General features: G+C 41.4%; 1 protein-coding gene across 1 annotated transcript in view; it reads right to left on the reverse strand.

The window, feature by feature from the left end:
- MYO3B (myosin IIIB) overlaps window positions 1-25,227 on the reverse strand; it is a 351,164-nt gene that overhangs the window by 60,140 nt on the left and 265,797 nt on the right. The window contains exons 31-32 of the mRNA XM_036319661.1: window positions 16,381-16,441; window positions 15,346-15,445 (exon numbers count right to left, since the gene is read on the reverse strand). Coding sequence (XP_036175554.1) covers window positions 15,346-15,445; window positions 16,381-16,441 — 161 coding nt within the window. The remainder of the gene's footprint in view (window positions 1-15,345; window positions 15,446-16,380; window positions 16,442-25,227) is intronic.

Genomic DNA, 25,227 nt, shown 5'->3' on the forward strand with positions numbered 1-25,227 from the left:
GTGAGCTGATCTACTCCCCGCCTGGGTAAAGATAGCAGTGACGGACACACTGAGCAAACACTTTGTAATTTGATCCTTGGAGACTGGGAGTGGATCCTGGGAGGTTCTGTTCCCCACCCTTACCCCAAACATTCAGACCCTGTGTAATGAGTTAGCATGTGAACTGTCCTTTGCAGGCAAATCAGTTAAGAACAGAAACAAGCCTAGAGCTCTTTGTACTTATCTGATTTCTGCCCAAATGCAGAGTTTGACATTTAAAGTTGGTGTGCGCCCATTGGGAGAGCCCAGCCATTGTATCTGGGCACAAAGACTTCTCCTTTGAAATTAGGATAGTGTGTAAACTCATCCCTTAAGAGCTTTGTAGATCTCTTGCATTTGTTTCTTGGGCCTGTTTGAATTTGTTCTTTTAAATAGGCTGCTTAGAGAAAATGCCTGGCACCAATTTAATTGAAAGGGATATCATTAATTTCTTCCTTTAAAAAGAAGGGTCCCTTTGGGAACACTGAGTCTTCATGTATATTAGGTCAGACAAACCCAGCCTAATGTCTGGGGAGACTGGCTGTTCTAATTGCTCACTGCTAAGCAGCCAAACACACCCTTTTGAATAGTAGAGAAAGAAAATGAGGATCTTAGTTGGTGGGAGCTCTAAATATCCCTCATACCATTTAGGTGGATTAATGAAACATAGCTACCTCCCATTCCACAACTGTCAGACACAGAGAATACCAACACATAGTCCCACTCTTAAGGCTTGTGGTGACATTGAGGACAAACCCGTACAATTTATAAAAATTTTAGCACACTCCGTAAGACTTGACAATTTGGATGAGAAGAAGGAAAGAGTTGTTAACTTGGAAATTAGGTACTTTGAGAAGTGATTCGCAATTGAGGAATGAGAAATCACCGCAGCAGTAGCAGCAGCAGCTAACATTTATTAGGTGCCAGGCTCTATTTTCATGCATTGAACCAATATCCAGGACTCTTATTTTTTAATGACAAGTCCTGACCCAGAGTTCCTCAAAGCTGTTAGACTCGCAGTGGTTCTCAACCTTCTGGCCCTTTAAATACAGTTCCTCATGTTGTGACCCAACCATAAAATTATTTTCATTGCTACTTCATAACTGTAATGTTGCTACTGTTATGAATCGTAATGTAAATATCTGATATGCAGGATGGTCTTAGGCGACCCCTGTGAAAGGGTTGTTCGACCGCCAAAGGGGTCGCAACCCATAGGTTGAGAACCGCTGTGCTAGGGGATGCCCTACCTGGTTTTGTTCAGTGATTAGAGCATTGGCCCTCAGACTAAAGAGGGCCAATGGTTCGATTCCAGTCAAGGGCACATGCCTTGGTTGCAGGCTCAATCCCTGGCACCTGGTTGGGGTGCGTGTGGGAGGCAAACAATCAATGTGTCTCTCTCACATAGATATTTCTCTCTGTCTCTCCACTCCCTTCCACTTTCTATAAATAAATAAATAAATAAATACATAAATAAATAAATGGATGGATGGATGGATGGATGGAAAAAATACCCTCAGGTGAGGATTAGCAAACAAACACAAACAAAAAGTTGCCAGAATATCACATATCACACACACACACACAAACACACACACACACACACACACACTCACACACTCACTCTTAAGATCCTAGGAATGCACATCACAGAACAGGGAAGTTTAATGTAATAAAAGGCTTAAATACCAACAAAGCACTGGAAAGATGGGCAAAATATGTGAGAGTGGAAGGGTTTGGCGATGGTAGTTAGCAGAGCCCAGGAAAGCTCTGGTTTAGGGTAGAATATGGTCACTTGCAGGGGATCAGGAAGTCCCTGTGAATTGTTCTTAGTTGGGAAAAAAACTGCGGAGTCATTTAATATTGATTGTTAATCTTGAACTTCTCTCTCCTGTAATTAACTCAACTTTATATTCACAGTTTTACATGAAATATATGTTCCCTTTTTATAAATTGTAAGTAATTTTAATCCAAATCCAACAGCAGTCCTAGCTAACAAAATGCTTACACCTAATCCAATAATCTCCTAGGAATGGCTTTATGTCCCTCGTTTTGCCTTCTTGCCTTTGAGCCTAATCAGAATAGAGTCTGTGAAATCCTAAACTGTTTAATGAACAAACAAATAACTTAGGCATAATGTAACAGACTTCAGAGTCCACAGCTGCACATAGAATTAAATGTTTAGCCCATTGAGGTTTCTATTTTTTCCATGTGCCTTTGTAGGGCAAAGAGGAAAATGCAGGTAAGAGGCTAAAACGGCTGACCACCCAAAGAACCGTCAAGAAGGGTCTGGGCCCCGAGAGCTGGTCTGGTGGCATCACTTCCGTGATTTCTGCCTGGAACACAGCTCTGGGTTGAACTCTGGGTTGACCAAATGGGACTCAGTATGCTCTTCTGTAAAATGAGAAGGTTGAGCAAAAGGATTCAACCAGAAGCCCCGTGACAGAAGAATGAAGTCAGAAAACGGGCAATTGAACAACAATAAAAATACACACACCAACCTTAGAATACAAAATGACAAAAGGAAACCAAAGAATACATACTGAGAGATTCCACCTATACAAAGTTGAAAGACAGATAAAAGGAAACTATGACACGTAGGATGCACACTTAGGTGGTTACCTCTAGGGAGGAGGAGAGAACCACATCAGGTAGGAGTGTGCAGAAAGCTTCTGAGGTCCTGGCAGCCTCTGTTTGTGATCTCAGTTGCAGTTTATAGTTCAGTAAACCGCCCACCTCTGTTTAAACGTTTCTGTTTTTCTGCAGGCATGTCACATTTCAGAATTTTTGTAAAATGTGAAAAACAAAACAAGCACAATCTCATATGTGAGCTTTTCCAGGTGTGAAAAGGAATGAGGCAGAGGGCTGGGAACAACTTTCTCACTCTTTGCCTGGACAATCTCTAATCCTCCTTCAGTTCTCAGCTTTGGTGTAAGCCTACCTGATCCTTCTTTGCTCCCGTGAGACTACACATGCATTCCTGTAGCAGCACAGTTCCAGTGCTCACTCTTACCAACACCCTGCTCCAAGGAGATTTTATTTCCATTTTATTTGCCCATTTCTCCTTTGGGCAAACTTTGTAAGGGCAAGCCTGGATCTGGCTCCCTTATATATCTCCAGGACCCAACATAGCGTCTGTCACTTAATAGCTGCTCAATAAACATCTGCTGAATGAATGAATAGCAAAGGTGCATTTCACGCTTCCCAGACCTCGTTGAATTTAAATCAATAATTTTTCTTGTTAAATACCGTTTTTACTGGAAATAGACAACCCCGGAGTTTTCCTGGTCATTCTATATGTTCTGGTTACTTAAGGAGAGTAGTACGTAGCTAGGAAATAAGAGAGTCAAATAAAAATGGAAACTGGGAGAAAAGTTTAACCATGGTTCTGCACGTAGTCATATAAGCAAGCCTCCCCCCGACCCTTATTTAATTCTGGACTGTCTATCTTGCCTCCCTATAACATTTAAAATTAATTACACTTAATTTAGGGAACATGCTCATGTCACGGTTTTCATGTGTTCAACTACTGAACAACCCATTAACTTGTTCCTCTCAGCCTGTTCTCACTTTTTTTTGGATAGGAAGTGGGTGGTAGGATAAGATGGGTGTCAGGCTTATTTAAAAACATTTTCTCCCTGATTATATAAGTAAAAAATTAATTACTGCTCCACAAAAGACACTTTGTTAAGAGAATTTTTTAAAAGCCTAGACTAGGAGAAATATTTGCAAAACGTATATCTGACAAAAGACTGGTATCCAAAATATTCGAAGAACGTTTAAACCTCCAAAGTAAGAAAACTAACACAATTTTAAAATGGGCAAAAGATCTAAACATACACTTCAGCAAAGAAGATACACAGATGGCAAATAAGCATATGAAAAGATGCTTCACATTATACATCATCAGGGAAATGCAAATTAAAAACAACAATGAGATATCAACACACCCATTAAAATGGCAAAAATCCAAATCACTGACAATACCAAATGCTGGTGAGGATCAGGATCAACAAGAACTCTCATACTTTGGTGGTGGGAAATAAAAATGGTACAGCCATTCAAAGGACCATTTGGCAGTTTCTTATAAAACTAAACATAGTCTTAACATATAATCTAGAAATCACACTCTTTGGTATTTACTCAAAAAAGTTGAAAACTTATGTATACACTAAAACCTGCACACAAATGTTTATAAAAAGCTTTATTCATAATTGCCAAAACTGGGAAGCAACCAAGATGTCCTTCAGTAGGTGAATAGATAAACAAAATGTGGTACATCCATACAATGGGTTATTTTCAGCAATTAAAAAAAAAAAAAAAGAACTACCAAGATATGCAAAGATATAGAAGATATAGAAGAACCTTAAAGGCCTTTTGCTAACTGAAAGAAGCCAATCTGAAACCGGCCATATACTGTCTGATTTCACCTATCTGACATCCTGGAACAAGCAAAACGATGAAGATGGTCAAAACCAAAACCAAAACCAAAAACAGCAGTCGCCAGGAGCTCAGGGGAGGGAGGGGCTGAAGGAGGAATGAAAATATGGAGCCAGAGGATTTTTAGGGAAATGAAACATTTCTGTTGGATAATGCAATGGTGGATATATGTCATTACATATTTGTCAAAACTCACAGACTATAATGCTGCTAAACCCTAGTGTGAATTATGGACTTTAGTTATTAATAATATATCAATATGGTAACAAATGAGCCACATTAATGCAAGATATTAGTAATATGGAAAACTGGGGGGAGGGGATGAGGTAAGGGATTACATGGAAACTCTACTTTCTGCTCAAATTTCTGAAAACCCCAAATTACTAAAAGTTAATATAGTCTATTACAGGGGTGGGCAAACTTTTTGACTCGAGGGCCACAATGGGTTCTTAAACTGGACCAGAGGGCCGGAACAAAAGCATGGATGGAGTGTTTGTGTGAACTAATATAAATTCAAAGTAAACATCATTACATAAAAGGGTATGGTCTTTTTTTTTTTTTAGTTTTATTCATTTCAAACAGGCTGGATCCGGCCCGAGGGCCGTAGTTTGCCCACGGCTGGTCTATTAACTTAAAAAGAAAAGAAAAAGAAAGAAAAACACTTAAAAATTTATTACTCCTATCTTGGAAAACAAGCAAAGGTAAAGAGAACAATCACTCTGCTTCTACCATTATACAACTGTATGTTAAAGTTGAAAAGAATCCTTTGAAATGAAACTAGGATTCTTAACTAGGTAGCTAAGGTTAGCAGGGTAGTCTATAGAGTGTGTGCTGTTTCAAATAATCAAGTAAGAAAAGAATTTAAGAATAAAATTACTCTTGGCATGTTTCACAGTCATGCCATCAACATTCAATTCTGGAAGCCAAGTACCCCAACTTGACTCGCACATCCCCACCCCCGCACCTTGCGGTGCTTGGCAGCTGCACTCCTGATGTCCTGGGTCAATGCCAGAATCTCACTCAGCATCACAAAAAGTGCATCCTGACCCAGTGCACTCAGGAAAGCCCCAGAAAAGTTCCTGCTGTACTTTCCTCACATGTTTGCAAGTAACAATCTAAGCAGAATCATGTCCAAAAACTCTCCAACTTTGTAATGTGCTTTAATAAGTTGCAGGAATGAGAATAGAGTCACAGGGCTTTCCCTGAGGGATGTGGCCTCAGGAATGATGGTTGACAAATGACCTCCATGGCTTCTAACCAGAAGCTCTCCCAGCTGTGGCCACCTTCCTCTCCAGCCTCAACTCCTCGAATAGGGTCAGAATCCCATTGCCTCAGCTGGCTGAGGAGCAGATACTGTGCCAACCTATGCGGACAGCCTCCCTCCTTATCATCCAGATCCTCAAATCTCAGGGAAAACAGGGCACCAAAATGAGTCTTTCCCTCTTGGTAGGTATCTACAGAGTTCCTTTAGAACAGCGGTTCTCAACCTGTGGGTCGCGACCCCTTTGGCGGTTGAATGACCCTTTCACAGGGGTCGCCTAAGACCATCCTGCAGATCAGATATTTACATTACGATTCATAACAGTAACAACATTACAGTTATGAAGAAGCAACGAAAATAATTTTATGGTTGGGTCACAACATGAGGAACTGTATTTAAAGGGCCAGAAGGTTGAGAACCACTGGGTTAGACAGTCACAATGTTGCACCGAGGTCTTGGTTGAGGTAAATGACTGTAACTGCAATCAATGTCCCAAGTATGCTGTTCACAGTCTCCAAATTACAAAATAAAGCAAAGCAAAGCAAACAAACCCCAAACCCAGACCTAGTAACAATTAGAAAAGTCTTTTAAGCAAAATAGGAAAGGTGTATGATTCATATAAACAGGGCTAAATTAGAGATTAAATTTTGGATTAGAAGAGCTATAATCCCTCCTCTCTGTCCTTCCATCCTCTGCCCTCAGGTCCATAGGCTCAAACTGTACACTCCTTATGCTGGCCTTGCCTAAAGCCCTTTGCAAAAGGCCAAGGAACAAACATTACTGTAATGACATGGATATTAGAGATACGTGCAAATATTCAGATCTGGTGAGATTTAGAGCAATTTTGCTTTGCAGGAGGTTGGTGGAGGCAATATCCTATCTAATAAAATGGTAGCATGCAAATTAACCATTACTCCATCACAAAGATGGTGGTGCCCAGTCCTCTCAGCCCTGCCGGAGTCCCCCAGTCCCGGGGAGGGGGGGAGGCTGCTGAGAGCGGGCAGCGTGAGCAGCCTGGCGGAATGCTTGCTTTGTTGCTGTGGCTGGGCCTCTGGCCAGGCCGGGGCGCAGATGGGCCCCTGGGCCGTGGAGAGCCTCTGGGCAGCAGGCGCAGAGCAGCCAGGCCCCGCGGAGAGCTACTGGTGCATGGATTCGTGCGCAGGGCTACTAGTAGTTTATAAAACAGAAATATCTTTTAAGGGTAATAATTCCTAATAATTGTAGAAATTGAGACACAGAGTCTGGAACACTTCCTTCTTTTTCCTCTACAGCAAAGTCACAAGTACCTACATGTATAATTTGTTCTTGACAACTTCCTGAGGATTTAAATAAGACCACATGAGATAAATAAGGACATTCAGTGGGTTGTTACAAATCTGCTTTGGAAAATAACAGTTGCAAAGGCCAAGATATTTGAATTGCATTAGTCAGTTCAGTGTCTTATTTCACTTCCTGGCCTGTAGTAGGTGCTCAATAAGTGTTTGTTGAATGAATGAAAGAACGAACGAATGAATAGAAAGCCATCTATATGAAGTCCCCTTTTTCTTTTTTTTTTAAGGTTTATTATTTTATTTTATTTTATTTTTATTATTATTAGTTAAGGTATTACAAATGTGTCCTCATCCCCCCCATTAACCCCTAACCTCCCCCCCCCCTCGCCCCACACACTCATGCTCCCATCCCCCTGTTGTCCATGTCCATTGGTTTGGCTTATATACATGTATACAAGTCCTTCAGTTGATCTCTTCACCTTACCCCCGCCCTCCCCTACTTTCCTTCTGGGGATTGATAGCCTGATCGCTGTTTCTCAGTCTTTGGGTCTGTCCCTTTTCATCAGTCTATGTTGTTCTCTATAATCCACAAATGAGTGAGATCATGTGGTATTTATCTTTCTCTGACTGGCTTATTTCACTTAGCATAATGCTCTCCAGTTCCATCCATGTAAAGTCCCCTTTTCCTGATTCAGTGTAATATCATTGAGATAGGGGGTGTCTAGATCAGAGCTTCTCAAATGGGTGGTCCCCAGATTGGCAGCATGGTATCTCCTGGGCACTTGATAAAAATGCAAATCCCACCTCCGTGCCCTCACCCCCCGCAAACTCGGTAACTATGGCATGGGCCCAGCAGTCAGTGTCTGACAACCACTGAAGTTTGAGAACCATCAGATCTAAAAAGATCCTTTGACAAGGCGTTTTTCCACCTCCCCATGCTAAAGGAAAGAACTCTATGCCTATAATTACCATCTCACCAAGAACAGTTCCGAGGCTGAGGCTTTACCAGACTCACTACCAACTCACTCCCTGGTTTATGGTGCATCTCATGGCATCTAGGCAAGAAGAAAAGATGCCTCAGCCCAGTGGGAGCAGAAAAGAAGGGGCTCAGAGCCCCAGAGACTATCCATGTGTGAGGCCAGAACAGCAGCCTGGAGGTCCGGGTGTGGCCTCCCCTAAGGCACTGGGTGCAAGGCAGAGAGGCCCAGGAGTGTTCCCTCATGTGGGATTTGGGTTCCATGTGCTTTCCCAACAGGAAAAATGTTGCCTTTGAGCCCCGCAGGGGGAACATGCTCTCCCTGTCAAGTGGGCGACAGCTGAGCCCTTTATGATCCTGCTGGTTGCTGTTTGGCAAACTTCTTGCAACCCCTTCCACACACAGGCAGCCAGTGTGAGGCGATTTCTGTAGCACTAGCCAAGGCTTATCTTGCCTGACATAGTGATCTAATTTGTAAAAAACAGTCCCTCCCGATGCGAGTTCAACTTCCAGGATTATGATACGGTGACCAACTTGTCCCAGTTTGCCTGAGACTGCCCTGGAGTTAGCCCTGAAAATCCCACATCTCGGAAAATTCTTCAGTTCCAGAAAAATGGAGATGTTTGGTGACTCTAAGGATGAAGAGCTCAAGTTAGCCTTCTGATAGTTGATCTTATGCCAAAATCAACAGAATTTATTAACGAGCATTAAGAAAGGTAAAGGCAAATAACGGAGTAGCTGGCGTCAGAGAAGCAGCTGGGTGAAAGTGTGTGTGGTTTGCTCAGCAGTGGGGCGGACGCCCGGACAGATCTGACACTAGGTGCTCTGTGGCTCCACCGTCACCCAACGCTGTGCATGCCAACTGGGCCCCCTCCGGAGGCTGGTATAGGACTGTTTGCCCCTCAGCGCCCTAAAAATGTACCACGCTCCATCTTTAAGACGCGTTAAAGTTAGTCTTAGTACGTGCAATGACTTTTACTTATAAAAAGAAATAGAAATAGTTTATACCACCTGTAGACGGGACGATACCCGAGGGCAGAACTGCCTTACTCAGGTGAGGTATCACAGGAAACCCAGGGCAGGAAATGGACAAGCAAGTCACAGAGTTACACTAAAGCTTGTGTACTTTACACTAAGAAAATAGATACTATGCAGCTGTAGAAAAGAAGGATCTCTTACTCTTTAAGACATCATGGAGGGACCTGGAGAGTATGATGCTAAGTGAAATAAGCCAGTCAGAGAAAGACAAGTATCACATGATCTCACTCATATGTAGAATCTAATGAACAAAATAAACTGATGAACAAAATAGATCCAGAGACACAGAAGCATGGAGCAAGCTGTGGAATCTCAGAGGAAAGGCTGGGATGAGGGGTGGGGTGTGGAGAGATTGACCGGGAAACATATGCATATGTGCATAGCCCGCAGACACAGACAACAGTGTGATCAAGGCCTCGGAGGAGCGGGTGTGTGTGTGTGTGGGGGGGGGGGGCGGTCAATGGGGAAAAAAAGGGCACGTCTGTAATACTTTCAACAATAAAGATAATTTTTTTAAAAAATGTTAAGAAAAGAAAATGGAGGTAAGATACCTAACATGTGTCAAAAGTAGGCACGTAGTACTTTTGTGGCAGTTTCCTTTCTTTCACTCAGAGGGATTCCCTCAGTTACCCTACTCAGATCTGTAATTCTTTTACTGGCAGAAAAATGTTGAAAACCTGTATTTTAGACCAGAGCAAAGGAGAAAAAGAGAGAAGGGGAAGGAACGTAAGGAAGGAAAGTATGTTACAAAAAGTGAGCACATTAATAATAGCAAAAAACGTCAGCTTTGTGTTCAGAGAGAAGAAAGTAAAAATCAGGCACTTTCACTAAACATCATAATGGCTGAGGGTCATTTAATTCAAGGGTGGGTGGTCCCATTTCACAATCGTATTTAAGGATCTCTCTGCATTATAGCCAGTGTGTTAATTGTTAATGATCATGTCCTGAGATAGCTAAGAACAAGAATTGTGTTGGGTATTCTTAGCATGAAAGGGAGTCGTAGGTTTTAGAAAGTTTCACCTACCTGGACAATGCCACTTATACATGATATTTCATTTAGTGATGATGTTTTAGTCTAGAAACTGAAGTAATCATTTTAAAACATAATTCAGGTCACATCACTTGTCTGCTGAAATGCTCAGTGGCTCCCCATTTCACTGAGTTTACCCTCACTACTCAAATCGCCGATCTCAGATCAACAATATCAGCACCACCTGGAAGCTCACTGGTGTCACCGAATCTCAGGAGCCAGACAGACCTGCTGCATCAGGACACTGAGAAGCACGGACCTGCATCATCTGGCTCCTCACCTCCTACCACTCTCTTCCTTGTCTTTTCAGCCCCAATCACGCTGTCTTTCTTTCTGTTCCTCGTGAATTCCACACACGTTCTCTCCTCAGAGCCTTTGCCACGGCTGTTCCCTCTGCCTTTTATGCTCTTGTCCGAGACATCCACCTGATTAACTAGCTCACCACCTTCTAGCTCAGAGGTTCTCAACCTGTGGGTTGTGACCCCTTTGGGGGTCGAACGACCCTTTCACAGGGGTCGCCTAAGACCATCGGAAAACACATATATAATTACATATTGTTTTTGTGATTAATCACTATGCTTTAATTATGTTCAATTTGTAACAATGAAAATACATCCTGCATATCAGATATTTACATTATGATTCATAACAGTAGCAAAATTACAGTTATGAAGTAGCAACGAAAATAATTTTATGGTTGGGGGTCACCACAACGTGAGGAACTGTGTTAAAGGGTCGCGGCATCAGGAAGGTTGAGAACCACTGGCCTAGCTTCTCAATGAAGCCAAGCAACACCCCCCCCCCCCACCCGCCCCCGCCCGCCCGGCTTCCGCACTTTGGCCGCCCCTAATCTTCCGTGTGTATTTTCTCCCCTGTAACAACACTTCACTCCCATAAACATCCCATAAACCAACTTATATGTTATGTTTATTGTTTAGCATTGCTTCCTTCTGCTAGAACATAGCACTGTGAGGACAGGAATGTTAAAAAAAATATTTTTATTGATTCCAGAGAAGGGGAGAGAGAGGTAGAAACATCAATGATGAGAGAGAATAATTGATCGGCTACCTCCTACTTGCCCCACACTGGGAGATGGAGCCTGCAACCTGGGCATGTGCCCTGACCGGGAATCAAACCATGACCTCCTGGTTCATAGGTCAATGCTCAACCACTGAGCCATGCCAGCTGGGCGACAGAATTTTTTGACTGTTGCTCCCTGGTGTATCACACATGCCTAGAACAGTGACATATAGTCTACTGTATAGGCCACAGCTTGTTATCAATCCCAACAAGATGAGCAAAGAAATATAATTTAATTTAGAGTAAGAAATTTAGAACAGTTTTGATCAATTTTATATTGACACAACACATAAGTGTGCAACTATCTAGTATATCATTTTTATTGTCACAAAAGTATCAGGCTATAAATTGAAAATGAATACAATAAACCCCAAACTGGTCTTTCAAAATAGTTTGAGAAGTACTGGCCCAGAATAGTTCTTGGCACTCAGTGTTAATAATTGTTTCTTGAATAAATAAATGAATAAATAAATAGAAGAACAAATGCCTGAGGAATACATTTTTACACAGTAAAATCAGGTAAGCTCTGTGTATATGCCTGTCAGCCCAGTTAAATAATTTCACTGCTCAGATTAGTGGCAAAGTGATTTGCATTTTGCGCTTTCTGAGTATGCTGTGAGGACGCTTCTGAGACTCTGACTAAGTGGCTGATGACAGCCTTTGTCCGAGCCCCACATTTGAACACTTCTTTGCATGTCTGCTCTGAGCAGAGCTGGCCTGGCTAACTTCAAATTACTTAAACCCTGCCCCCACCAGACCTGGTATATGCCTGAAAATAACTATAGTATAGGCAGGATGTGATAAGTACTATCAGAAATGTCAAAAGGCACGAGGAGGGAGCCATTGTGGACTCTGAAGAATAGAGGACTCTGAGAGTGAACAGGGAAGGACAGGGAAGAAGGACAGGCATGAACAAAGTCACACAGGAGAGAAAGAACACACTGGGCATGCTCAAGAATAGAGAATAGTTTGGATATTCTGAAGCACAGAATGAGAGAAAGAGATCAGTAGAAGACAGTACTAGAAAATAAGATTAGGACCAGAAAAGATACAGACTTGATGTCATGCAAAGAAGCTTAGAGTTTTTAATACCAAGATAAGAAAGAATCTGCTTGAAAATGGGCTGAGGACCTGAATAGACATTTATCCAAAGAGGACAAACAAATGGCCAATATACATATAAAAATTCATTAATCATCAACTTAAAACCACAATGAGATATCACCTCACATTTATCAGAATGGCTGTCATCAATACATCAAAAGTCAAGTGTTGGCAAGGATGTGGAGAAAAGGTACTGTTGGTGGGATTGCAAATTCCAAAAAAACTGAATGGAAGTCTCTCAAAAAATTAAAAATAGGACTACCATAGGACTCAATAATACCACCTCTGGGTATTTATCTGAAGAAATCCAAAACACTAATTTAAAAAGATATATGCATTCCTATGTTCACTGCAGCATTATTTACAATAGCTAAGATATGGAAGTAACTTAAGTGTCCAACAACAGATGAATGGATAAAGATGTGGTACATACATACAATGGAATACTACTTGGCCATTAAAAAGAATGAAATCTTACCATTTGCAACGACATGGGTGGAACTAGAAGGTGTTATGCTAAGTGAAATAAGGTAGACAAATATCATATGATTTCACTTATATGTGGAATCTAGTGAACAAAATAAACAAACAAGTAAAACAGAAACAAACTCATAGATTCAGAGAACAAACTAATGGTTGCCAGATGGGAGGGGGCTGAGTGAAAAGGGTGAAGGGGTTAAGAAGTACAAATTGCAGTTACAAAATAGTCACGGGGAATATAGTCAATAATATTGTAATGACTATGCATGGTGTAAGATGGGTACTAGACTTATCAGGAAGATTGCCTTGCAAGTTATATCAATGTCTAACCACTATGCTGTATGCCTGAAACTAATATAATGTTGAATGGCAATGGTAATTGAAAAGAAAAAAATTTTAAAGCAACTTAGAGTTGATGCTGGGGCAATGGGGAGCCACTGAAGAGTGTGAAGGAAGGGAATGTGATGATCAGGGTATATGCTTTAGAAAAGCTCCCCAGGCATATGTGCATAAGAGACATTGAAGGAGGAAAATAACGAAGGCAGGAAGACCCCTAGAGTATAAGGAGAAGTAATGGTAATGGTGGCAAATTCAACAGAAACCATCTAGGTTGGAAGAAATAATTATGACAGGAAAGTGCATATGAGCCATTTACAGCATGTCAGGTGTGAAACAGTAAGTTTGACTTTATGGGTTACTTTCCTAAAGATTGTGAAAAATAACTAACCCAACAAGTTCTCTTTAATACTTACCTCAAATACAATATATGTTAGCTCCCCTTGAACTATCCCACTAAAACTTAATGCTTTACAATAAGTACTTGATACTTTATTATTCATACTTATAGATTAACTTTTCATTTACATAATATCAATTACAAAAATCACCACACCATAGACATTTTGCTATGCCCTATACTTATTCTTATACTAGTTCATTTATTCTTGAGCTATAAACTACTACTTCCTTCATTTTACATGTGTTAGGTACTAAGGTAAGGAATTATGTAACTTTATTAACATACACAGGAGAGCAGAGGTTTGAATCTAGGCAGGTCTGACCCCAGAATGTGTGCCTTTGACTACTCAACCATACTTGAAAATTTTCTTTTCACATGTATTTAAAGTTACATGTATTTTAAAGTAGAATGCCAAGAGACAATAGTCAAAATGAAACAAATAGAAAAAAAATTGCAAGATGATAGATTTAAACCAAAACATACCAATAATCACATTAAATGTAAATGGTCTAAACACCCCCAATTAAAAGATAAAGATTGTCTGTTTGAATAGAGAAAAATGTCAACTAGATTCTTACATAATGGATTTTGTTCCACCACAATGTATTTACCCTAAATTTTCCCTTTTTTACACTAATCCTACCCCTACCTCATGCTGGCCTTATTCCTGAACCCAGTCTGGCTGTGGGGAAAATATTTCCTTTGACAAGTTTATCATTTTCTGTGTATCCATTTTAAAAGTTCTGCTATGATACACTCATCCTCTCTTGTCTTTCTTCTGAAGTTTAAGTTCCATGTGGACAGAATATCCTCACTTTTATATATATGAATATATATCACATATCTATATATCTATATATCTATATCTATATCTATCTATCTATCTATCTATCTATCTATCTATCTATCTATATTTGATTTTTTACAGAGAGGAAGGGAGAGGGATAGAGAGCCAGAAACATCTATCTATGAGAGAGAAACATTCATCAGCTGCCTCCTGCATGCCCCCTACTGGGGATGTGCCCGCAACCAATGTACATGCCCTTGACTAGGATCAAACCCGGGACCCTTGAGTCCACAGGCCGATGCTCTATCCGCTTAGCCAAACCAGTCAGGGCTCCTCACATTTTAAAAATACATTTCCCACTTCATATAGTACTACTTTTTCACTGAAAAAAATGACTAAGAAGCAATTTGGACAGACCTGAGAAATTACTGCATATTTCAGAAAAATAAATAAGATCGGCAGTAAGTGTAACGTTGGTATTTTAAGTTGAAAAGTTTTTTTTCTTTGGAATGATCTACATTGTCCTGAGTATCTTTTGGTTCATAAATATTTCTGATAATTATGCTTCTATTCAATCTTTCAGAAATACTGATTTTAGCCATATATAAGCCCCCAAAATGACTTTCACCATATTCTGTAGCAAAGAATTTAGAAAAGGGACCAGAAATAATTATTTCTCAAATGACTGTGGCAAGATGTTTGTATTCGTGCTGGAAGAATGGCCATGTTGCCAAAAGAGCAGACCTACTCACTAAATCCATATTCTTTACCAAGCCCTAGATTTTGATCTTGAATAATCTGCTCCACTCAAAGCTGGTCAGCTGGTTATCTCTCCTTTAACAAAATGAAGTTTTAAGCAGTTTCTTAATGTAAGGTTCTTACAACTAAAAGGAAAAGTATGGCCTCTGCTATCCATTTTCTTCCCTCAGAAAAGCAAACTTACATGGCATGGGTAGGTGGCAAACAGCTTCCAGTCTTCGTGGCTTCCCACACCTGAAATTTGTGTTAACACTAGCTCGTATTACTATCTGAGTCCTGCCTTTTGGACAGTACTGCCCAAATAACTCACTAAAAGTACACAGGCAGGCAAGTGGTAGAAGTAGCAATCAAATTGTTCTTCTTACCAGGGTTTGCAGGGGCTTCCCTCGAGGGACTCAGTCCTGGGCGACCCGGAGTAGCATGGCATGTCCGAGAAGACAGCAAATCAGTCCCAGACACTGAGTGCTTCAGAAAGACCCAGAAAGGAAAACGTTATTTTTATCCACTGATAAGACAACTTTAAGGACATGGCTTCCATTTAACTAAGGGACCCCTGACCCCGACCGTGTGGAGAGGAAGCTAAGTATATTGGGGTCATGTTGTATGTCGACGCGGGCTCGCATTACCATTGAGTGGAGGGCTCTCCTTGGGGACAAATAGTAGCAAAGTCTTGACACCCTTTACTTCACTCATTCACCTTTTCCTCTGAACACGTTAACCTAGCCCCTTTTTAAATTAATTATAGTCCGGAATATAAAAATAGCTATGTGCTGATTTTCTCCTATACTTGATGTTTATCCCTAAGAAAGAAAAAAGAAAACCTATAGGAAGGTATTAATCTACTTAACATTTCTAAGTACAGCATCCAAAGGATTTTGTTTTTTTAATCTTACATATGCTCAGCAGAGTTACTGGCAAAAACTGTACATTTTCTTCATTTCATCCTTTCAACATCAAATAGTAGGCAGCAAAAATTGGATCCGACTTCAAAGCCTGCTGTGGGCTCCAAGTCACAGAGAGACGCCTCCATTTCACATATTGAATTCAAGCAGGATATCAAAGTGCTACCAAAGAACCTCGGGTCCGTGCTCAGAAAGAGGCTCTCACATCTGCAGAGAGTGGAGTGCACAGACAAATCACCTCGGGGAGCAGCTAGCATTTATTCTCAGCAGCGAATTTCCAGGCTTTTGATTCTCTCTTCGCTGTACCTCCCTGTCTCTCTGCTGAACCAAGTTCTTTTGTGAGCTGGGCTTTTGTCTCAAAGACGTCAAAATATCACTAACAGTTTCATGTTTGGATGTGGCTGGACCGAGCAGCCACAGACAGACTTCAGACCCACCGACTTGGATGAGTCTGAAATAAAGATACACAGTTACTTCGAAATCAAGATGTCCAGCTACCTTATTTGGATATCCTGTGAAGACATCATACTCTTTTGGAGAACTCTGGGCTTGTGAATGCCTAAAAACAAAATAAAAATAATCATAATGTTTAAGAAGCTTGAAAAGGATAATTTAAAAAACTTAAAGAGAGTTGCTTCATTAAGCTCCCAGTGTGTCCCATCCCAGCCCTTGGCTAAAAGGGCATGGCATTACTCCTACATCCACAGTCAGCCTGGGATCCTAAGACCCAAGAAACTGTCCTTTCTAAGACTGTGTGACCAAATTTGGTTTATTTTCTTTTGGCTTTTACAAACTTTACCATGAAGTCAACCAAGTTAAGGCTAAGCATGCACTACCCACCCAGCACATTAATCACTTTAGTTGTTAAAATAATTCAAAATAGATCCTGTAGTCAAATAAGTTTGGGAAATGCTGAGTTGAGCAGAGTTTAGGAGCTTTCCTTACTGCAGGAGTGCTCTTTTACAATTACAATATGCGTTTATGGATTTCTAACGTAGAGTGGGGGGAGTATGCAGGGTTTTCTAAACTAATTTGACCAAGAAACTTAAAAAGTGATAACCTATTAACATCTATTAAAATACTTGTTACTTGGAGCAAAGTTTGGGGGAAAAAATCAATTGTGCTGCATTTCCAATTTCTTGTAATTGGAACACATTGTATCAAGTGTGATAATCATAACACGCTGTTAAAATAGAAGCCAGGGGAACCCGGCAGAGTGGAAAGCTGACTAGGGGAAGGAAAAGCTGGGTTCTGAGCCCGGCTTCAAGACCCCAATCTCTCTCTCTCTCTCTCTCTCTCTCTCTCTCTCTCTCTCTCTCTCTCTCTCTCCTCTCTCTCACACACACATACACACAAAACCAAAATATGTGACTGTGTAAATTTCTCCAGTATTCTGGGTTCTAGTTTTCCTCATCTATAAAATGGATCGAGATAAATTATTCCTTAGGTCTCTTTCAGTTCTACACTAATAATCATATTCTTAATTTAAACTGACAAACTAATTTTCTGAGAACAGTTCATGGATATTACCTTCAATGTGCATCTACTTATAGTAGATTATAGCAATAAACCTATTTTTAAAATATCACATCAGTACCTGAGGAGAGGAGACTATACTGATATACTTATTTGTGCCTATGTTTGTTTATCATATGTCTCCCACTATGGAATGCTCCATGAAGTCAGGGACTAAATTTGCTTTATCAGATCTGTATCAGCACCTAACCCAGTGTCTGGTACATTATAAGTGGCTCAATAATATTTGACAAGTTGTTGAATAAACACTAGAATGTCTAGTGGACCCCCAAAATATGGGCCATGAAGATTAAAATTAATTAGCAATTATATAGCACTCCATATTTTAAAAATGCTTTCATATATCTAATGAGAATTTCACAACCATTTGAGCTAAGTGCTTTAATTGTCCCTATCACATAGATGAAGAAACTGAAGGTCAGAGAGAGTGAGGAATTTGCCCAGAGATCAAGGTGAATACCTGGTAGAGATAAGACAATGACACCCTGTTTTTCTGACTACAAACCTCCGCTCTTCATCCGAACCATGACACCTCTATGCCCTTTGGTTTCTGTGCATCAGCCCAAGGGACTCACTTCTGTCAGCCCAGGTAAGTTCCAGTGGCTGTGGGGCACCTACAGGAAGGATGGACTCTGATATCCTCTAGGAGTCCTGTTGAGACTTGGAGAAAATCTAAGGAAGAGAGTTCGCCTGTTGAATTACTAGGGGGTCTCCAATTTCTGCCTTTCCTGCACCAACAAATAAATGAACCTCTTAGGAACTCCTCTAGCTTGCATGGCTTTTCAGGATTCAAAGACCAGTGGCCAACCCTTCCAACGCTCCATTGGAAGTCAGCTCATCTGTTTGACTCCCTCCTCATTCAAGCCTTTGGAAAAATCTAAAGCAGCTCAATGTAATGCTTATATGGGTTACATGGTTTAAAAAGGTGGAGGAGGGGTGAGTAGTTTCCACAGGCAAATAGATGAGAGAATAATTGATTAAGCAGTGAAGCAGGTTTCTTTCCTGAGAGGCTTTCCAGAATTTTCAACTTAATAATATGCACAACGAAACTCCTGAAGAGGAAGAAAATGGGCAGCATTTCCCAGATCCCATTTCAACAATGGAACCCTTCTCCCATGGCGCATGTCGGGGGCCCATTGGTTCTTATAACGCATCTTAGGAAACATTGATCTGGGTAGTACTTATCTGAAACAAATTCCAATTTGCCTTTAAAAATGGTATAAGTTAATATTCTTCAAAAGTCTAACTACTTGAACTCCACAGCAGTTTCAGGAGGTGTGTTGTCATCTGCCTCTGACACTTGAGACTGGCAATGAGTAGATAATGCTCTCCAAGGTGCCACAGCCAAAATACGGAAACGCACAATGATAACTAGAGTACATGGCACCAGGCACCCGGCAAAGCATGGGTACATGGACAGCTCATGTAATGCTTCCAACAGCCCTGTGATTTGATTTGATTTTTATACCCATTTTACAGGTGTGGGAATTCAGCAACGAGAAGCTCAAGACTTTTTCATGTCATAACTAGTAAATAGTGCAGCATAAGACCTGCTGACAGAAAAGAAGACTTCAGGGGGAATTTTTGGACCCAGGCAAGGATGATCAATTGCTGATAAAACCTTAAGACAAATGGTTGATGGGGAACAGGACATTCATATCATACCAAAAAACCACCCTACAGATTCCTTCCTTCCTGTCACAAGGGGAGCACATGGGAGAAATCAGAAGGTCACCATCTTAACCCAATGCCAACCTTAGCACCTCTAATCCCCAGACAGCACTGTCTTGTGATGAGGGGCAATATAAAGATTTCAACATCACCCAGGATATTAATATTTTTTCTTTTGGTTAAACTACTTGTGTACATGGCACCAGGCACCCGGCAAAGCATGGGTACATGGACAGCTCATGGAATACTTCCAACAACCCCGTGAAAAGATTTTATTTAATTTAACTTGAATCTAATCAAAGCTTTAAATCTAATTTGCCACTTACCCAAAACACAGGTATAAAGGGACAAGCTAAGACCACAAAGAATCAAGCAGACAAGTATAGAAGGTGAGCTATTTTATGGGAGAATTGGCTTGACCTCTTAAAAAGTCAGTGTCATGAAAAGAGGGAGTGTTGTGAGATTTAGGGACATAACAGCTTGATGCAATGTAATGTTCTAGATCCTGTCATGGGCTGACTGCTGCAACGCACATCTTAGAACAGCTGGGAACATTTGACGATAGACTGGTAAGTAAATGATATTAAGGAACTGTTCACTTTAAAAATGTGGTATTATCTTGAATCTGTAGGAAAAATTAAAAAAAGAAAACATGCACATGAGAAACACTGTCCTCGGCCTCCACTAGAAATCACATGCTAAACTGCAGAAGCAGCGCGTCTGGTTATCAAAGGGTAGTGAGTAGGAGGTAGCTGTCTCTCTCTGCGTGCTTCCCTGAATAGTTCTAGGGCTCCTCAAGCCTCTCTGAAGCCACGACGGAAGTCTCAAGCAGACTGCCTCCATGGCTGGTTGCGTGGCTGCTCGGCTGCAGTCAGTTCATTGAACCGTGTGTTCTAGGAGAGACAGAAACTCTCACTCACCATTGAGAACTCTTCTCCTGGGTGTCTGCCCTGAACATGCCCCCAAATGAAATTCATGTCTAATCCCTTCTTCTGAAACCCTGGTCCCAATGTGACGGGATGAGAGGCAGACGAAGGCTGGTTCCTGAGTGCACGGCTGCTGAGAATGCCTGACATCTTTCTTCGTCTGCAGCAAAGATCCACGAGGCCGGCTGGCTTTGTCGTGCCGGGCTGGCGGCACTAGGCGAAGCCACTGTGCCCAGTAGGGATGGGTCTCAGCTTTGCAGGCTCCAACATTCAGTTTGCCAGTTTGTTGAGGGGTGATGATTTGGGGTGGGGAGCTGAGTTACACTAACTAAATGCACAAGAATCATATTTGAAAAGTAGAAGGCCAGTGAGTGATTTTTACATTGAGCATAATCTGGACTGGACTTTCCCCCTCACTGGCTGGCTGCTATACTCTGGAGAATGAATTACACATCAGATTATCACAGAGGAAGCAGGGTGCTCATTGAGGACCTGATCAATCAAGCTGGTCTTGTAACTGGCCTCTTTTTACTTTAGGGTTAGAATCAATAACTCTTTTCTTGGACGGGAGTAGAGACACACTGGTTTTTCTCTGATTCTTCATTTCCTAAACTTCATCTAAGTTTCTTTGTGCAATTTTTATTAACTTTGATAAAATTTGCAACATTATGTTTTATCTTTGATCAATTTTAATCTAAAATGGCTTCTAGACAAACTGAGAAACCCATTAGTCGTTCACACTTGAAAGCATATTCTAATTTCAAACAGGATAGGATGCAGCTAATTCATTGTGGGTTGATTTTGTTACTTTCCCTGCTGTCTCTAGATTTGGGAGTAGTTATTATATACTCGCGTCTTGATAGCCCTGGGAGAAAGGCTCACCAGCATAACCAAGCAGATTTGTCCCTGCTTCTTTGATAGGTCTGAAAAATATTGTACATGGAGCTTTTAAGAAGAGGTAAATTTCTTATTCCCAAGAAGCAGCGTCAATCAGCCCTGCAAAAGATATGCTCAAACCAAGATTTTTTTTAACAGGAGCCCATTGAATATCAAGGAAAGCATGCTTTAGATAAGTCATAGAAATTTCCTTATGAAGTTATTAAAATGAAAGGTAATAGAAAACATAAACATTTTCAGAAATGGCTTCAGTCAGTTCAGGCTCTGAAAGTAAATCAAGACATTTAAGGAATGACATCAGAGAAGGGGACATGGCCCTTATAAAACATGCCTTGTTGACCTGAGCATGTTTCCATGAACTGGCCAGAGGTTGAACTCCAACTGGCAACTCAGGTGTTCTTATTGAGTTCCTATATGGAACTAGAGGCCCGGTGCATGAAATTCGTGTGTGTGTGTGGGTGACCCTCAGCCAGGCCTGCACCCTCTCCAATCTGGGACCCCTCGAAGGATGTACAACTGCCCATTTAGACCCGATCCCACTGGGCCTACAAAGGCAGTCGGACATCCCTCTCACAATCCAGGACTGCTGGTTCCCAACCGCTTGTCTGCCTACCTGCCTGATTGCCCCTAACTGCTTCTGCCTGCCAGCCTGATCACCCCCTAACCACTCCCCTGTCAGCCTGATCAATGCCTAACTGCTCCCCGCAGGCCTAATTGCCCCCAACTGCCCTCCCCTGCTGGCCCAGTCACCCCTAACTTCCCACCCTTGCCAGCCCAGTAGCCCCTAACTCTCCTCCCCTGCTGGCCCGATTGCCCCTAACTGCCCTCCCCTGCTGGCCTGGTCACACCCAACTGCCCTCCCTTTCAGGCCTGGTCCCTCCCAACTGCCCTCCCCTGCTGGCCTGATTGCTCACAACTGCCCTCCCCTACTGGCCATCTTGTGTGTTGGAGTGATGGTCAATTTGCATATTACTGTTTTATTAGATAGGATGTGAACATTCTAAGGGCTGAGGGTGTACATGTGGGATGATACTCAGATTTGAATCTCCCCACATTGTCACTATGCATCTGCTCTTCCCTGATTTGCACCAGCTAAGTGTCATTGCATATTTTTATTGTTTATGTTTATTTAGTAATGTTGGAGGCACAGAGAAGTGTAAGGTAATAAAATGTTTAAGAAGAACAAATTACCATGTCAAAATGCATAAGTTAATCATCTTTTATTACAAAGGCTGGAAAGCTGGGGTTTCTAGAATGCAATATATAGATCTTGTAATATAGAAACCCACATCTGAAACCTATATGTCCATGTTGACCAATGTCATCCTAATACATTTAATTTAAAAAAATAACATGGCTCAAGGACAGATTCATCAAAATGACTCAAAAAGGCCGATAAATATTTCATAATGCCATTGCTCTAAATTAGCACTACTTATTTATGTACTTACGCTAATTTCCCAAATCCCACTGAGTCCTTTAAATGTGATATTTGTTTGCCTCACTGCTTTTCCTTAACTGTGAGCCCATAACAGCCTTAATTTGCCAGTTTTTGCATTCTCATTTTTGCCCTATTTCACTCCTTTTGTGGAGGCAATTGTCACTGTATGAAGTCTAAGGTAGGAGCAAAAGGCTTTTCTTCTTTCTTTCTGCTGAGAATGCTTGCTTTATTGGACAAAAGGGCACTTGATCAAGAGCCACCCATAAAACCTACTCCAGTTCTTGGTCAGCATCCAAGGGAGCCGAGAGAACCCAGCCTCAGACCCGAGCTGGAATTAAGATGCAGTAGTGAGCATCATCACCCAAAATAACGCCTGGCCGTGGGCTGAGGGCCACAGCACAGCCTGAACGGCTGAACCACGCTTTACTCTGCTGAGGACTTGACTGGATCATCTCATTTAATCCTCACCTCAGTGCTGGCAGCATAGGTACGACCAGGGTACCCATTTCACAGCCAGAGCTTGAGCTGTTTAGGTAACCTGTTCAGGTCACACCCCAAGATACAAATCCAGAGCTGGTGGACATGGAGTCTGTGCTCTCAGCATCCAGTGACATTTTATTACAGGACCCTTCCAGATTGCATTTGGGATCTTAAGGAATGACACCGGGGTCAACTAACATTTAGTTCTAGAGGCAGAGTAAGTTAAGCTGAGCTATATCTGCAGATACCCCTTGACCACTAGCCTGCTGACTTTTTCCTTACCTTGTGTCTATTGAGTTAGTAACAAGCCTTTTGAGATTCTGAATAATTATGAGAATGGTGTATATTACATGTGCAATATAATGTCCTCAGCAGCCTCACAGACACCATTCACTCATTCCACAAATATTTGCTGAGCACCTTCAATATGTCTCCTACTATTATCAGGGAAATAGCTGATCCAAGATCCTATGCTCATAAGAACCTACATTCTAGGTGAGGCAGATAATCAAAAAAATAAATAAGTAAATATGAAAGCATATTAAATAGGCATGCCAAAGAAGAAAATTAAAGCTGGGAAAGGGTATGGGAATTGTTCGAGGCAGCGTCTGCAATTTTAGCCTAAGTGGCTACAGAAGGTGACATCTGAGTGAAGTCCATAATAAATAAATGGGAATTGATGTCTTTGGATATGTTTTTAATCAAAAGCTCTTAAAGGAGAAAAAAACACTATGTGTTATAGCACATAGAGGTCAGAGGGCTGTTGTCAACACTTGGTAAAGGTTTAGCAACACATTTCATGATATATATTCATGATATACAAATACATATTCATGATATATTAGTTCCAAAGAACTTGGACTAGTATTCCCAGATAAAATAAAGGACACATAGTTAAATTTGAATTCTAGGTAAACAGTGCATAATTTTTAGTATATTTTTTTTTCAAATACTTTTTGGGACATAAAAAATAACTGTTGCTTATATAAAATCCATATTTAAGTGGGTATCCTGCATTTTCATTTGCTAAATGTGGCAACTCTAACTTGGACAAATTAGCACTGCAGCTCATTCATCTGCAAAATAGAAATAAAAATTATTGCCAAGCTGGGGAAAAAGAATTACATTTGTTCTTTCAGGCAGAACAAAATAAAAACATAAGACAAAAGATTTTTAAAGGATTAAATTAAGAGAGGTATACACTGTAAGAATGTTGAAATAAAAAAGATACTTAACAAGGTGTTATACTTATTGTTTATAATTTTGTACTTCTGAAAGACAAATCCCTGAATTTGGGAACTTCAGGCTTGAAAGAAGGGAGAATGATAATGACAGCTAGTTGGAGTATTTCTTTCTGTAACCTGTCTCTCCTTTGGGCTGGATCACAAGGTAATTTGTGGGTTGAGTTACTTTTGAGTTACATTTGCAGCACTTTGAAGACTGAATTAGGCACTGGCAGATGTGGTTCAGTTGATTGGGCATTGTCCCATGCACTGAAAGGTTGCTGGCTCGATTCTGGGTCTGGGCACATGCTTGTGGTTTTGGGCTCAATCCCTCGTAGGGGGCATGCAGGAGGCAGCCAATCAATGTTTCACTCTCACATTGATGTTTCTTTCTCTTTCTCCCTCTCCCTTCCTCTCTCTCTAAAAATCAATTAAAATCCTTACGAAATTAAACAATAATAAAAAGAGACTAAATTATCCCAGGGTAGAGATCTGCGGAGGCAAAGAAAACTTCAGGGACCATTTATTGCATACTAGAGGCCTGGTGCACTAAATCTGTGCACGGGGCGGGGGGGGTGTCCATCAGCCTGGCCTGCACCCTCTCGCAATCCAGGACCCCTCTGGGGATGTCTGACTGCCAGTTTAGGTCTGATCCCTCAGGCCTAAATCAGCAGTCAGACATCCCTCTCCCAACCTGGGACCACTGGCTCCTAACTGCTCATTTGCTTGCCTGATTACCCCTAACTGCTCACCTGCCTGCCTGCCTGATTGCCCCTAACCACTCTGCCTGCCTGCCTGATTGCCCCTAACTACTCACCTGCCTGCCTGATTGTCCCTAACCACTCTGCCTGCCTGCCTCATCACCCCTAACTCTTGCTTGCCTGCCTGATTGCCCCTAACCACCTCTGCCTCAGCTCCCGCCACCATGGCTTCATCCAGAAGGACGTCCGGAATGATCTCTGGAAGGTCGTTCAGCTGTCCGGTCTAATTAGCACATTATGCTTTTATTATTATAGATTTTTCATGCTGTAAGTGGGTAAACTAAATTCCAGGGACAGGAAGGTGATGTGATTTTTCCAAGCAAGTCAGAGGGAAAGGGAGAGGTCTAACACCTGTATTCCTTATACAATGCTCTTGTCACCCCCAAAAGAAAATATTTAACCCAGTTTTC

Source organism: Myotis myotis, unplaced genomic scaffold (assembly GCF_014108235.1).
Source record: "Myotis myotis isolate mMyoMyo1 unplaced genomic scaffold, mMyoMyo1.p scaffold_m19_p_8, whole genome shotgun sequence".
Lineage (NCBI taxonomy): Eukaryota > Metazoa > Chordata > Mammalia > Chiroptera > Vespertilionidae > Myotis > Myotis myotis.